General features: G+C 48.5%; 3 protein-coding genes across 7 annotated transcripts; 2 read left to right on the top strand and 1 right to left on the bottom strand.

Moving 5' to 3' along the window:
* Positions 1 to 1,839: 1,839 nt before the first annotated feature.
* Positions 1,840 to 3,360, top strand: LOC101785689. Its single transcript, XM_004972366.3, has one exon. It carries the CDS (start codon positions 1,953 to 1,955, stop codon positions 2,316 to 2,318), a length of 366 nt encoding a protein of 121 aa, XP_004972423.1. The 5' UTR covers positions 1,840 to 1,952; the 3' UTR covers positions 2,319 to 3,360.
* Positions 3,361 to 4,677: 1,317 nt separating this feature from the next.
* LOC101785286 (probable protein phosphatase 2C 37) lies at positions 4,678 to 7,985 on the top strand. The gene is made up of 4 exons (XM_004972365.3): positions 4,678 to 5,306; positions 5,772 to 6,203; positions 6,775 to 6,880; positions 7,238 to 7,985. Exons 1-4 carry the CDS (start codon positions 4,848 to 4,850, stop codon positions 7,573 to 7,575), a joined length of 1,335 nt encoding a protein of 444 aa, XP_004972422.1. The 5' UTR covers positions 4,678 to 4,847; the 3' UTR covers positions 7,576 to 7,985.
* Positions 7,908 to 12,806, bottom strand: LOC101784080 (receptor homology region, transmembrane domain- and RING domain-containing protein 2). 5 transcript variants are annotated; one of them, XM_022827480.1, is made up of 7 exons: positions 12,405 to 12,806; positions 12,135 to 12,201; positions 12,005 to 12,041; positions 11,629 to 11,904; positions 11,019 to 11,243; positions 10,264 to 10,668; positions 7,908 to 8,322 (listed from the first exon to the last, which is right to left on the bottom strand). In XM_022827480.1, the coding sequence occupies exons 4-7, from the start codon at positions 11,768 to 11,770 to the stop codon at positions 8,069 to 8,071; spliced, it is 1,026 nt and encodes a 341-aa protein (XP_022683215.1). In that variant the 5' UTR covers positions 11,771 to 11,904; positions 12,005 to 12,041; positions 12,135 to 12,201; positions 12,405 to 12,806; the 3' UTR covers positions 7,908 to 8,068. The 5 variants fall into 5 exon arrangements, with proteins under 5 accessions (XP_022683215.1, XP_022683214.1, XP_004972420.1 ...); XM_022827479.1 differs by lacking the exon at positions 7,908 to 8,322 and adding an exon at positions 8,581 to 9,812 and having other exon boundaries at positions 12,405 to 12,785; XM_004972363.3 differs by lacking the exons at positions 7,908 to 8,322; positions 12,405 to 12,806 and adding an exon at positions 8,581 to 9,812 and having other exon boundaries at positions 12,135 to 12,210.
* Between the last annotated feature and the right edge of the window lie 1,976 nt (positions 12,807 to 14,782).

Below are 14,782 nucleotides of genomic sequence, written 5' to 3'. Positions count from 1 at the left end.
CATCAAATTCACTCAACAATATGTACATTTGATTATTCTAGTCATATTATTTCATTATTTTATGCAGTTATAGCTCCAATTCAATTTATATCAATTAAAATTCTATAATTGCACTTAATTTGATAAAATTATCAAACGGTTCCAAAAAATTACCAAAATTTCACATGAAATAAGATATGTTCTCTATTGCCTATACAAAATGTTTTGTAGTCAAATTTAAATTCGATCATCATTTTGACTTCAAATCTTATTGAATCCTTTTCAACGGTACGATTCTTATTCTGAGATGCTTCGGTTTGTAAACATTGTACGTGATAAAATGTGCGAAACTTTCTCAATTTTTTACCACAACCTCCACGTATGATACCAACACATCATGACAAATCTCATCATTTTCCGACTTCGTTTGCCTTTTTTAGAATTTAAAAATCATTCGATCACATGTTTGTGGTTATGTTTCCTGAACAAGATGTTTGAAAGTTCTTTTCATTTCATGGGTAAGACCTCAAACTGGGATAAATAACATAAATATCATTTTTTACTCATTTTATTCTATAATTTGAATCACTTGCAGTTCAAATTTGACTTAATACCAAAATTTTCCTTGAGATACAATTAATTAAATATATATAGCAAATAGATCAAAAAATATACCAAAATTTAACATGGAGTACCACATGTTGTATGTGGGGAGTAGAAAAAATTTCAAGGTGAAAAGAGGAAAAAAATTATTTTTTTTTCCGAGTGCCAAAAAAAACACTCCTTTGCCGAGTGTCTTTTTTAACACTCGGCAAACCCCCCTCTTTGCCGAGTGCCTTTTTTAACACTCGGCAAACCCCCCTCTTTGCCGAGTGTTTTTTGGCACTCGGCAAAGAGGGAGGTTTGCCGAGTGTTTTTTATTTGACATTTGCCGAGTGTTTTTTCTTTGCCGAGTGTGCTTAGCTTGGCACTCGGCAAAGAGCTTATTTGCCGAGTGCTCGAAAAAAAACCCTCGGCAAAAAAAATACACTCGTCAATTTTTAACTTTCCCTAGCCACAAATCCCATTCTTTTTATTCTTGAGTCCATTTCTCTCATTTAGTCTTTTTATCCAAGTAATAAATCATCATATACATACGGCCCGGACACCTATACGCTCGAGTGGTAAGAAACTCATACTGTGGCTGCTGAGACCGTAAGTACATTGACATCAACTATCCAACAATTTCCATTTCTCGTTGAAGAAGTTACTACCTCCGTTCGAGAACACTTTGACATTGTTGTTTTCTTCTAAAGGTCACTGTACCGAGCACCCTCCAGTTTCCTCGCTCTCCCATGTAGGGACAACTGTTGTCCAGTAATTAAGTTCATAGCTTGTTTGGTGGTCTTGTATGCAAACTCCCAAACAAGGGTATTGTGTACTTAGAAGCCCACATACGAATGTTACGGCCCATGGGCTCTCGTTGGACTTTGTTTAACGTGGCTTGTTGATTTTTTTTAAAAAAAAGGGAACGGTGCTCCTTTTCGAGTTTGTGTTTCTTCGTAAGAGCAACATTGTCATCATCCTTGGATAGTTGGATACTTGGATTGGATATCATTTAACTTGGATGGACGGCAATCTGGTAGCTAGCTAGGGATTAGAAAGAAAACGAAAATCCGGATCCTCTACACAGCTCTGGAAAGTAGCTGCCTTAGCTGCACGTATAAAGCATGCAAGAGAGGAAGCATGGCAGGTGCACAGCGCAACACGAGGGCATGCAGTGCGGTGGCGAGCCACGTCGCCGCCGCAAGGACAGTGAGGTGTCCTCGACGCGAGCCTTCGCCGCTCCAACTTTAAATACGCGATCCAAGAACGTCGTAACCAGTCGTCGTCAACACTCAACATCACCGATCAGACTTGCTGTAACCATATCCCATTACTACTAGCTTCCGTGCAGTGCTGCGTGTCGGTGATCCGATCGATTATCGACGACGATGGCGCAGAGGGAGCGTGATATGCTGATGAAGCACGGGACGGCGCGGACCAAGGTGGCCGGCGACGACGAGATGCTGCGGACCGGCTTCCACAACGGCACCCCGCTGGAGGCCGGCAAGATCGCCGACTCTCAGCCCGTCGACCTCTTCGCCCCCGCCCCCTCGCAGCAGCAGCAGCAGCAGCAGGAAGACGACGATGGCCGTGGGAGCAGCAGGGTCATCGCGGAGTCGGAGCCCGTGGACCTGGCCACGAGCGCCCGGGGCGTGGCGGAGGCCGCCAACAACGGCAACAACCCTGCTCCGCCGCCGTCGCAGGGGCGGCAGGTGATGGCCGCCGGTGGACGTCGCCTCGGACGCCAGGCCTAAGTTATTGGTCAATAGCTAAGCATGCAGTATGACTGTTAGTAGTAGCTACTAGCATCTTTCCATCTCCTGTATCATGAAGAAAATAAGGCTGCCGCCGGCTGTTGTGTCGTCGTCTCTGCTGCATGCGTTTTCTTGTCACCAACACTGTGTGTTCTCTTATTTAAAATAAACACTTTTGTGTTGAGGTGTCTCAAATTTTTATTGCTCCCTTTGTGTCCTAGCATGTGTGGTAGTTTGGATTTGCTTTGTTTCATAGAAATGTATTACTTTTTCTCTACCTGTGCTCATATCTGTATCGAATCTACCCAGGCAATGAAGCAATGTTAAGGTATCGAATCTACCTGTGCTCAATTTGGCACGCAAGGGATAAAAAAGGGGAGACAAAATGATAAGGGCACCCGCAATGGGCCACACCCTGCGCTGCGGCGCTGTCGCCGGCCTCTCCACCGTCGTCAACCCCGGATCGGCGACACCCCCATCCTGGGCGCCGGTACCTACGCCAACGCGCTCTGCGCCGTGTCGGCCACGGGCATCGGCGAGGAGATCATCCGACACAACATGGCGCGCGAGGTCGCCGCCGTCATGGAGCACCGCGGCCTGCCGCTGAGGGACGCCGTCGACCGCGTCGTCGGCGCCGCGCCGCCCGATACCGCCGGCATGGTGGCCGTGTCGGCCCAGGGGGAGGTGTGCGTGAGGTACAACATCATGGGCATGTTCCGGGCGTGCGTCACCGAGGACGGCCACACCGAGCTCGCCATCTGGACGGAGGACATCCCTATCCATGCTGATCCTGATGCTGGTGCAGCAGCAGCAGCAGAAGAGCAGATCATGGAGACGACACTGTCAGCAGCGGCCTTGCGCCGTAAAACAATTTCGTCGTCTCTCTCGTGCAGTCGTGCTGCTATATATACTTTCGATAATCCAATAAAACAATTCCGGCATTTGCATCGATCAAAGGATGCGAATGTGATGTGATGCCAAGAACCTGTTTGATGTTTGTTTCGGTGCGTGTTTGGGAAAGAAACACCTGATTTGGTTTTCAGGCCTTGTAATCGAAGGATTTCTACCGTGAAGAGAAATGCAACTCATCCGAACACTTTAGATAATAAAATAAACACGATTAGTATGTCATTAAAAACACTTTTCTAGTAATACCGATCTATGTTGTGAAGTTTCAAAGTGTGCTTCTGACTTCATACTTCCTTATGATGCTGACAACGTAATAACTGAACACCTAATTATAATTAATTATTCCGAGTAATTCGTTTTAAGGTTTTATAGATGCATTATTTAGATACATAGCAAAAGTTACGTATAGTAAAAGAAGTTACACGAATAATAATTCGTATAGTAAAAGAAGTTACACGAATAATAATTTGGGACGGAGGAAGTAGAACTCTGTCAAACTAAACTAAGGGACGGAGTAGTATATTTTTCGTAAAAATGAAAAAACACATAAAAAGACTAATAGGCTAATTTGTGAAGAGGCCCATCAGAGAGCCCAGCACACCGATTTACTACTTGCTGCTGGCTGTAAAGTGAGTGCCCGTGAATCCTAACAAGTTTTCGGTGTCCGGGATTTGTACTGCCGTACGATCACCTTCGTCTCTGCTCTTCTCGAGCTCACTTGCTCGGTTCAAGCAGGTGAGCGGGAGCGGCTCGGCAACTGCTGGTCGTAGTCGAGGTCGGCGGTGGTGGGTGGCGGCCGGCGAAGTTAGAGTTAAGTTTTGATTTTTTTTTTTCGTAGGCTTTGATGGTCACCGGCCTTAGGGAGAGGTCGGCGCGCGGCGGCGACTGCAGTGGTTTGGCCGGCGGCAGAGATGAGATGGCGCGGGAGTTCCGCCGGTCGGGAGGGAACGGTACATTGGGCTGTGTTCGGTGGCAGGAAAATTACGAAGGACGAGGTGAAAGGTCAGCGGTGGATGATAGCCGGAGGCACGACGGCGCAGCAGTCACCAGCCTGGTATGGTGGAGAAGGAGGCGTCGGTTACGGGGAAGAAGACGACCAAGCCGGCGCTATCTGGCTTCCACCTCCCTCCCAATCACTATTGGAGCTCGGATCCGCCGGTCCCATCCCTTCGCTGCCGCCGGCGACCACTTTGCCTTTCCGTGCTCTCTCCTCCGGTCCGATCCGATCCGACCACAAGGTATGTAGTCGACGTGGCGCCTTTGACTCGCGCGCGCCCGGGCTTGGCCCCACGGTAGTCTATCCTTTGGTCTCGACGTTGACCGTCCGGCTCGTGCGCGGTGGGCCCGCGTGGGCAGGGGTGAGGTGTCGCGCGTCCAGAAGTTTCGCAGCCAACCCGTGGCTCTCGCCGGGAGGACACGTGGCGGCGACGGCGGCAGATTCCGCCGTCTGTCCTGTCAGGACGCCTGCTGCTGCTGCTAAATTATTGCCCTGTTGTTCGCTCTCATTGCTCCATTGCTAGTTCTCGCAGCCGGATCGGACCAGCTGGCGGGGGTGGAGGAGGCGGCGGTGGGTGGCCGGGTGGTGCCGCCGGCGCTGGCCCGAGAGCCCAGGTGACGGTGATGGCTAGCGCCGGCGTCAACATGCCCGGCGGCGACGGGAACCCAGGTGCTGCATCGTCCTCCTCCACCACGGAATGCCGGCTGCGCAGGCGCCGCCGCCTCGCGCCCCCGCGCGCCACCGTGGCCGCCGGGGGGCCCAGCGAGGAGAAGCGCATCCGGCCGTCGTCGGCGTCGGAGGAGGAGGAAGGGCAGGAAGGAGAGGCAGACGCAGTGCTAAAGGAGGAGGAAGAGGGGGGAACGCAGCAGCAGCAGCTGCCGCTCTCGGCGGCTGGGCCGCAGCCTCCGCCGTCCCCCGGCGCGGCGGCGCGGGCGTGGCCGGTGGCGTTCGGGTGGCTGTCGGTGGCGGGGCGGTCGCGGGAGATGGAGGACGCCGTGTCGCTCCGCCCGGGGTTCTGCACCTGGATCGATGGCTCGCCCATGCACTTCTTTGGGGTCTTCGACGGACACGGCGGATCCCATGTACGTACGCCGCCTCGCCGCCGGCGGAACTTGTCTCTCGTTCTTATCTAATAAGTAATTAACCTCAGCTCGTCTACTAATCACTCACCGTTTTGTTGGTTAACAAGATAAGAAAGATTTCATGCATGCTCTCGATCGTTTACTCAGGATCTAAAAGCTTTACTTTAATTTTTATCTAGCCTACTGTAAGTAAGTCGTCTGCAGCTTTTGGTTTTCACTGCTAGTACGGTTGGTGCAAGAAAGAAAGAAGACGACACCATGAATGCCAAATGCAATGCGTGGCAGCAAGTTAGTCGAATGACAGGGTGCTGTACGTGTCCAACCAACAACACATGGGCCATTCCAGCACCTTCCGAATTCGACCAAAGTACTGACCAATCCATACACGGATACACCTAAGTAGGAGTACGCGTGTCATATTCCTCAAAGTAGCTAGTCATCTGACGACAACGCATGCATATGCAGGTGTCAACGCTGTGCCGGGACCGGATGCACGAGTTCCTGGCCGAGGAGCTCGCCGCCGAGGGAGCGGCCTTACAAAAGCAGCAGCAGCAGCAGCAGGCGACGGAGGGGGAAGCAGGGACGACGACGAGCGCCCAACCGCAGGTGGTAGAAGACGAGAAGGAGGAGGAGGAGGAGCGGGCGTGGCGCGCGGCCCTGGACCGGACGTTCCGTCGCGTGGACGCGCTGGCGTCGCTGGCGTGCGCGTGCGGGCGTATCGTGCGGCCTCCGTGCCGGTGCCTGCTGTCGTGCAACTCCGACATCGTGGGGTCCACGGCGGTGGTGGCCGTCCTGGTCCGCGGCTGCGTCGTCGTGGCCAACTGCGGCGACTCCCGCGCCGTGCTCTGCCGGGGGCCCGCCGGAGCGCCGCCAGTCCCGCTCTCACGCGACCACAAGGTACGTACGTACGCGCGACACGCACCCCCAGGCCAGTCTCTGGTCGCGGCGTTGACCCGTGCCCGATGCACGGATATCAAAGCGCGCGGGGCCGGGCCATGCAGCGGCAGTCCCTTATTCCGGTGGCGCGGGGGACACGTGTCGGTATCGGCGGGGGCACGTGGGGCGACGGCTCGGGAGGCCGTGGTGGACGGAGGCGCCACCTGCCGGCGAGTTGCTGGCTCGCTGCGGTGCTGCTCTCTTTTCTTTTCTCTTCTTTTCTTCTCTCCCTGGTGATGAGTGATGGGTGGGTGGGTGGTCAGCAAAAACTAGCGAGCCTGCTGCAAAAACTAGTGGCATGGTGGGTGCGCCAACATTCGTGCTGATTGTAATTAGCTAGGTAACTTTTCGAAAAATTAGCTAGCTAGGGTTCTCTTAATTGCTTCTATCACACCTCCTAACTATGTACTCTCTGCTACTGTTCTTATTATACTAAGCAGCAGTGCTAATCGTCTGTCAGAGGGTTTTGGTCATTCTAAAGCTGACTAGCAGCAGTGCTAATATTCTAGTGCTAATATAATTGGTCTGGCAGCCGGACCGGCCGGACGAGCTGGCGCGGATCGAGGCGGCGGGCGGCCGGGTGATCTACATCAACGGCCATCGCGTGCGTGGAATCCTCGCCATGTCGCGCGCGCTAGGTATGGTGTGGTATGGTATATGTGTTAGTTCCGATCCTTGGGCATCAATGTTCATCCATCCAATCGGAAACTAGTAGCATATAACTATGATCAAGAGCAGCGATGTGTTAACAACTGCCGGGTGTTCTGGAATCCAAACATAATCAAGCATTCAACTCTCTACTAAAGCTGTTCCTTGAGATTCCTGTGATGCTAACCCAACCTAGAAAAAGAAGTGGGTGGACCTTTGTAAAGTGTAAACAAGCCACAAGTGGGGATAGAGGTTCAATAATACAATCCATTATGATGACAGTGATGCTAGCTGCAGCATCTTTACCCTGATGGATTTGCTACTAAAATGGGAGGCTGTTGGTGCAGGAGACAGGATGCTACGTCCTGAAGTGATCGCTGAGCCTGAGATCACCGTAACGGACCGGACGCCGCAGGACCAATGCCTGATCCTGGCGAGCGACGGGATGTGGGACGTCATCTCCAACGAGATCGCCTGCTCCGTGGCGCGGCAATGCCTGGAAGACGGGAACCCTTCTCCCGCCGACGACGAGCCGGCGGCAGGCGGCGGCGAGGGTGCCGCCGCCGGGCCGGAGCAGGAGGCACGGTGCTCCAGGGCGGCGTCGCTCCTCGTCAGGCTCGCGCTAGGCAGGACCACCTGGGATAACGTCAGCGTCGTCGTCATCGATCTCAAGCAGAGGGAGTGAGTAGCAGGCTGCCTCTGAATCTCTGATGGTGTTGTCGATCTGATCATGTCATTCAGGGTAACCTGGATGCATTGACATCGTAGCAGCGACTCTGCTTGGTAGCTAGTGAACTGATCTTGAGAGGAGGGGCAGTGCAGTGGTCTAGACTAAACTTGAGACGATTTTCTTTGATTGGAATAGTTGGTTTTTTTTAAGTTGCATTCGGAAAGAAAGAAAGTGTGTCCACAAAGAAAAGAAAGAAAAGGAGAGAGAGAGAGAGAGAGAGAGAGAGAGAGAGAGAGAGAGAGAGAGAGAGAGAGAGAGAGAGAGAGAGAGAGCAATTGTACAGGGTATTATGCAACATTTATGTACATTATTGTCATCTACATGTTCGGCTGGACGTTTGCAGTCTGGCTGCCGTTTATGTGCCAGTAATGCTCTGCCATCAGCTGCTGCTGTTCTCTGATGTTGCGAGTCTGGTGTCAGCATGTCTTCAAGCCAACCGTAATACAAGTTACCTAACAGCAAAAAAACACAGCCTTTTACTCATCCTAGCAGTGCCATTCTTCGTTGGATCACATCCTCTAGTGTTGTGTTGTGGCCAAAACTTCTGCATCAATCTCATCTGATTGACTGTCTTGGAAGTTCTTCCTGGCATTCTCTTCTTCTGGGGCCTACCCGGTCTTGCAGTGAACATAGGAGGATCAACATCCGGGAATGGAGTTTCAACCCAATGTGTCTTATCTGGGACTTGCATGATTCTGGAACCTGGAAATGGAGTATTCACCACTGAGCACTTTAGAATCAACAATGGACCATTCACCTGGCTGTACTAAATGCTGTCCTGTCCACCCAAGCCACGACCAATCACGACCATGTTTCTTTCAGGAACGTGCAGCATTCACAGTTTAGCCTGTACAAACAATTGACACCGATGGAGCCTACTGAAAGCATCAGCTCTATGGAGCCCAATCATGATGGGCATGATGTTCACAAGTAACCTACTACTGAAAGGGAGAGAGCACGGATCAAGAATTATTCATATTTCAAAGCCCTTACGAACTAATTCAAGAATTATTTTTTTAAAGGAGATCTTACAGGCTTAAACCTCAAGAGTCAAGAGACAAACTCCATCTAAGGTAGTAAGGTTCCTACTAAGCTGCATCAATACAAGCTGCTAAACACTCATGAAACCGGACAGGAGCTGACATTGCTTCTTCAAGATGTAGCAACAAACAAAACAACTCTTGAGCACTAAAAACCTATGATTTAACTACATTACATGCCTCAAAGTAGGCCAAGTCAAAACTACTCCCACTCCGTGCACTCGGCCACCATTGCTTGATTCTCTCTTCTTACAAGCAGTTGTGCGTAACAGATTTTCAATCATTATGGTGCGCCATCGATGAGCTCGCATTAACGTGTCAGTTGGGTGCCAGGTAAGGTTTCTCACAGGATCTCACGAAGCCACCATTGCTGTTAAAGTGGTGAATTTTGCAGCAGAAATCAGCACCCTGGTAGCGACTGAGATGACGTGTCAGAGTCAGGACAATGCTGTAGGTAGAGCTGACAGAATGACTGAGTTGATGCCGCAGCTGATAAACTTGTCTCCGAGTCGCCACCATGCTGAAGCTGGGTCTGTTGTGGTGATGGCGGCACCATGGTGAACAGGCTCGGGCCTGACAGTGTGCAGTGCCGCAGGTAAGGGTGCTGCTGCCCTGAAGATCCAGGGTAATACCTCGGAGATCCATGGGAAAAGTGTGATGAACCTATATACCGACTGGGAGATCCGTAGCCAGAACAGGAGACGTGTGGTGAAGTATACCTGATGTTGATTGGTGGAGACAAATGGCCCCCATACAATGAGTGCGCGGATGCAAGGTGTGATGTGCGAGACCATGGGGATGACATATTTGCAAGGTCTACATTGCTTCCGCTTCTGTAGATGGGAGGTGAGTTTGCACAAGACCTATGGGGGTTAGGGGTGCGAGGGATACCAGAACTTGAAATGGAGTAATTACGGGATATGGATTGTGATGAAGGATGCCGGCTGATTGGCCTTGGGGGAGAGGCTGCCACTGTTGACCGGAATGAAGCTAAAGCGGTTGATTCAGCAGGTAAGCGAATAGCGGAAGAAAGCAAGGGGGTAGACTCTGATACAGGTGGGTTTGATGTTCCAGCATTTGCGTCCCGCTTGCATACAGGGCAGAATGTTCGCCACGAGGTAAGCCACAGGTCCACACAAGCTGCATGGAACTCTGCAAATTAAAACAACCAAGCCTCATACGAGTTAAGAATAAAGCTTGAGATGGAACAAGGGTCAAGAAAGATGCAGCAACAAGTATTGCAAGGTTTCAGATGCAAGCACCACTGATCATTTTTTATATAAGCTTGAGATAGAACTTTGTATCTAAAAATTCCATATACTATGCACATCATGGAATCAGGGAGCACATATTCATATATGAGAAGGTGCCAAAATGCATATGAAATGTAGAAAGATTGTATTCAATCTAGCTAAGAACTCAAGCCTATATGGACTGTAGGGAACTATTTTGATGGAAGATTTTTTCCATACACACACACACACACACACCATTCTTTTACTAACGTTCTAGTGGCACTACTCTACATTCACATCTGTAAGACATAGTAAAGAATAGTAAACAATGCAGACAGATTTCATATATAAATGTGAGAGGTACATACTGTGTCGACAAGGTAGCACTCTTAGTTTTTCTCCCACAGTGTAGTCCTCCAAGCAAATGGCACATGTTGATGATGTACAATTGTCTTCTTGAACTTTTGTGAAGATGAGACTTGGCATTGCTTTAACTAATTGACTGCTCATTCCATGGAACTCTCGAGCTTGGGGGATTCGAGCCCTGTCTCGTCTTATCTGGTGTCTCCTCACAAAGAAACAAGTAGCTAGGACAGCAGACATAGCAAGCAGTGATATGAATGAAATTGCCATGATTGACCAAGCTGAGTTCTCGTATGTTGGTATTATCCACAACTCTGCTTCAGTTTGACCTGAGTATTTCTTCAACACCTCTCCTGAGGCCTTAGAGATGAATACCGCATATATGTGGACTCCGGATGAGCTTCCAGCCACTGCAACACCTCTTAGTCAATTGATATTGAAAATATACTAAATACAATGATACGCAGCTCTCCTGCGTGTTTGGAAAAAAAAGATATTGAAAATATATGCACTCACCGAGTAATGTGAATGGTAAAACTTTACAATTGATTTTGATTAATTAAGCATAGGGCAAGGTTGCATCAGTTTTCTACCTTTTAGATTCAATGAAGCTAATCTAATAATTTAGAGCACTTTAATGACTTACAGCATTATGGAATAGAAATACTCAAATAACTATAGAGAAACACCCCTTATGTGCACTAATAATGAATAAATGTAAATGAAGATAAGCTGGAAAAAATAATGTCTGGGGCATTACTTGAAACAAGAACGCCGTTGTCTTCATTATCATATACTATAGCAGCCTTGAATCCAGCATTCTGTGCATTTCTAACTTTGTCGTCAAATTGGCAACCGCCTCTTATAACCAAAGCAAATGGTGAGGCAGATCCTTTAACTGCTTTTGTTGTCAACGGACTGCATGCATCCAGAGGTTCAGCAGCATAAAGCACACCATTTGCACCTGAATTTTTCACCGCTGGAGCTGCAATAAGACCGAAAGGTCAATAAGGCTTGCATCAACCAGATAGTTTGGTTAAGGCACCAAAGTAGCATTGCATATTATTAGTCACAACGATACAAGGATGGTGCTAGTGTATGAGAAGAAACTAGAAGAGCCATCTAACTACCAGGGCCAAAGAAAACAAGCAATGAACCCATTTATTCACGAACTAATAAAAAACATAGCAATTTAGCATTAAAGAAAAACAAAATCTAACACCAACTACATAAAGAATACATTGTAATTTGACGAAGTGGCCCTAAATGGACAAGCACAAAGCTTCGCTTATGTTGCCATTGGAATACGAGATGCTAATTGATCTGTTCTGAAGATACAGGGATATAGGATAATAGTATGTAGCACTCACTAAAGGTTGCCTCGACATCATCGAATGACAGGGTTGTGTTGTTCGCCATGAGTACAACATTGCAAGCTCCCAGCTGAACCATGAGGCAAATCACCAGAAAGAAACAAAGGGGGAATGATCTCCATCCTCTTGGACATGTCATCTTGACAGAACTCAGTTCCTGTGTTACAGCTATAGAACAGAGGAGTCCGCACAGATGCGGCACCGCAGAGCTGCAAAGCTGTGACCGTGGAAGGCGCTAGCGCCAAGCACCACTGCACCAGTCACCTAAACCACCTGCAATCATATCATATTACTACGAGTAAGCAAACAAATTTGAAAAGCAGGAGTGATGTTAATTTCACAGCAATGCAAACAGTGTCCACAGTAGTATCACCCAGATAGAACACATGATGATAGATTGGAGAAACAACCTATAGAAAAACAGAACCACAGGTCAAAAAGACTCCTTTGGTTTCGGAAAACAGGAGAGGTTCCTTTTCCACAGAAATGGGTCTAAAATTTACCCGAAATCCAGTGGCGTCTCCGAATTGAACTAGGATATCCATCACACAGCTCAGGGAGCACCACCAACTAAACACAAAAGGGGCATAAAAGATGAGACTTTTGAGCACGGAATCGCCCATAACACCTCTGAAAGCGGCACGGCTCCTGCCCTAAATTCCGCGGAAGAATCCCACGTGAAATCGGGTAACGGCGCCATCTCCACGAAATTAGTGCCGTAAAAGCCGAAACTTTTCAGATTGCAACGCATCGAGGAGGAGAAAAGGGCGCACCTTTCGACGGGATTTGATTTGATTTGATTCCACCGCCACGGCAGCGGCAGCGGCAGCGGCAGCAGGAGTGAGACGAGGAAGAGGGAGAGGAGGCGTCGGCGCAAGAGGAGAAGAGGGACTAGGAGGAATCAGCTGGTGGTGGAGGGGGATCGAGAGCTGGCTGCGTGGGGATGGAGACGTCGGCTGCCATGAGACGAGAAATCTGCAGCCAATTTGGAGTGGCGGAGCAGGTGGGGGGGAGGACAGTATGGAATTCCGCCCGCAGAAACCAGGGCTGCAGGAGGCCGGAACGAATGAGAAAGAAATCAATCAGAAATGGAATGGAATTGGGACAGGTTTTGCCTCTATTGAATTGAATGGTTTTTTTACGTGATTTGATTTCAATTTGTTTATTCCGCTGTTGCGTCATCCATCCATACCCCTCCCTCAATCCCTGGCCACATATGCCGACCTCCTCTTCTAACCTTTTTTTTTTTCTAAATAAAGGTCCCTTGTGTTTATCTCCTTTTCTTTTCTCAGAGCAAGAAAGAAAACTCCAGGCCAATGAATGAATTGAATCACCATTTGCTTTCTTGGTGGCAAAGAAGAAAATGTTTGGGAGCTTGACGTTATCTCATTTATTGCCTGACCTTATCATGTCGACAGCATGAGCCCATCCATCCCCTCCTGCTTCGATTCGGAGCTCCAAACGATTCTCGAAAGCTGATGAGTTGCACATCCACGTGTACAAAATCAAGTGATAACAGACCCTTTTAGTTTGTTGGAGATAATTTGGCTGGGCAGTGGCAATCTCATGTCATGGATATTCGTATATGCCGGGGAACATATGGTGGTTCCTAACCCCCAATGATTCCGATGCTAATGCGGAGGTAGGCATCTTTATGGGATCAGAAACAGATTTTAGTAATCCAATCGAAAATCACTGTCATCAGCGGTTAATACTCCCATCAGACATTCATATCCTAGGAAGTGAGCCTAGTTAAGGTGGGAGGTGTAGTCGTGCACTTTAATCATCCAGATTTGAATCGTCTCTGGCTCGAATTTGGATGCCCATTTCTTCTTCTTAATAAAAAATCGTATAACTTCTCCTAAGCGATTTTTTAAACATTCGAACAGTGGAGAAGATCCCAATCTCCTACTTTCGGCCTGAATGTTATACATCAGCTTAGGACCTTGGGATTTTAAGTGCCGCTCATCTAATGAAATTCTTTTATTTATCGAGCCCTCGATTCTTTTCTTGTTTCTTCCATCTTTTATTTCTCCTACACGTCCGGAGTAATTCTTTTTTGTTTGGAAACATTTTGTGCAGCCCAGCCGTTGAGCTCCTACAGGCTATGGGCCTACCCGCAACAAGCAGGCTGAAGCCTGCGGTGGAGTGGACCGCACACTTATGGGTCATTAATGGACTAATGGGCCCAACAGTACGTATGGACCTTTCGGCTGGCCCATGTAGACAAAAGGAAAAAGAAACCGGGAAAAGCTGTATGTTGCTCGGGTGATTCGCAAGCTCCCGTCACCTGAATTTTGCACCGTCGGATCTTACAGCTATGGTGCTTTCCCGTCACATAAATGCTGCTGCCTCCTGCAGCTGCGCTGCTGTGCAGCGCTCCGACCAGGCCTTGCACGGCTGCATGCTACGAGCATCGAGCATGCCACATGCCTGCGCGGCTGTGCAGTGCGTGCGTTTCTATGTACATTAGAATTCTTTTATACTATATTTGTAAGTAATTTACAGTGACATTGTTACTATATTTTCAATTTGTATATTGTGTAATTTTAAATCTGTGTAAATTTGCATGTTGTTTATTTGAAATCTGATTGGTATTTTTTTGCATTTGAGGGGTTCCTCACAGTTAAAAATAATTTGTTATCTGACTGACTATAGTAAAAATTTGTTTTTAAATTTATAATTTTGGCTTTTGCATTTTATTTTTCCTTCCCTTTTCTGCATCAGTTTATTTTCTATATGCTCAGCACAGTTTGTTTTCTAATCAGGATCTTAGGGTCATAATTTTCAGGTGACAGATCTATTTGCAGCACCTGAATTTTTTTCTCTTCAAAATAAATAGGGTGTTATCCAACATTAAAATCACCCAGGTGATTGTGACTGTAGTAACACCAGGGTGATGGGTAGACAGTCCCTAATGAAAAGAAAGGATGCATGCTCCTTCGATCCTTCTCCTATGTTAAGTTGGCTGACGATTCTCTTATGTTGTCACCATGAAGTTTAGTCATTGGTCAGTAGCGCTGGGCAAGGGGCGGCATCGGGATCCTTGTGGACGGAGGAGGCCCTGCGGCGGTCTGAGGTTGGCCGCTCGCGGGCACGGAGGCGACTGCTGCACGAACTGTGGTCGACAACGTGTCGCTCCAGCTCAGTT

Source organism: Setaria italica, chromosome VI, assembly GCF_000263155.2.
Source record: "Setaria italica strain Yugu1 chromosome VI, Setaria_italica_v2.0, whole genome shotgun sequence".
In the NCBI taxonomy this organism is placed as follows: domain Eukaryota; kingdom Viridiplantae; phylum Streptophyta; class Magnoliopsida; order Poales; family Poaceae; genus Setaria; species Setaria italica.
The sequence above is the reverse complement of the archived record's forward strand: the minus strand, read 5'-3'. Positions and strand labels throughout refer to the sequence as shown.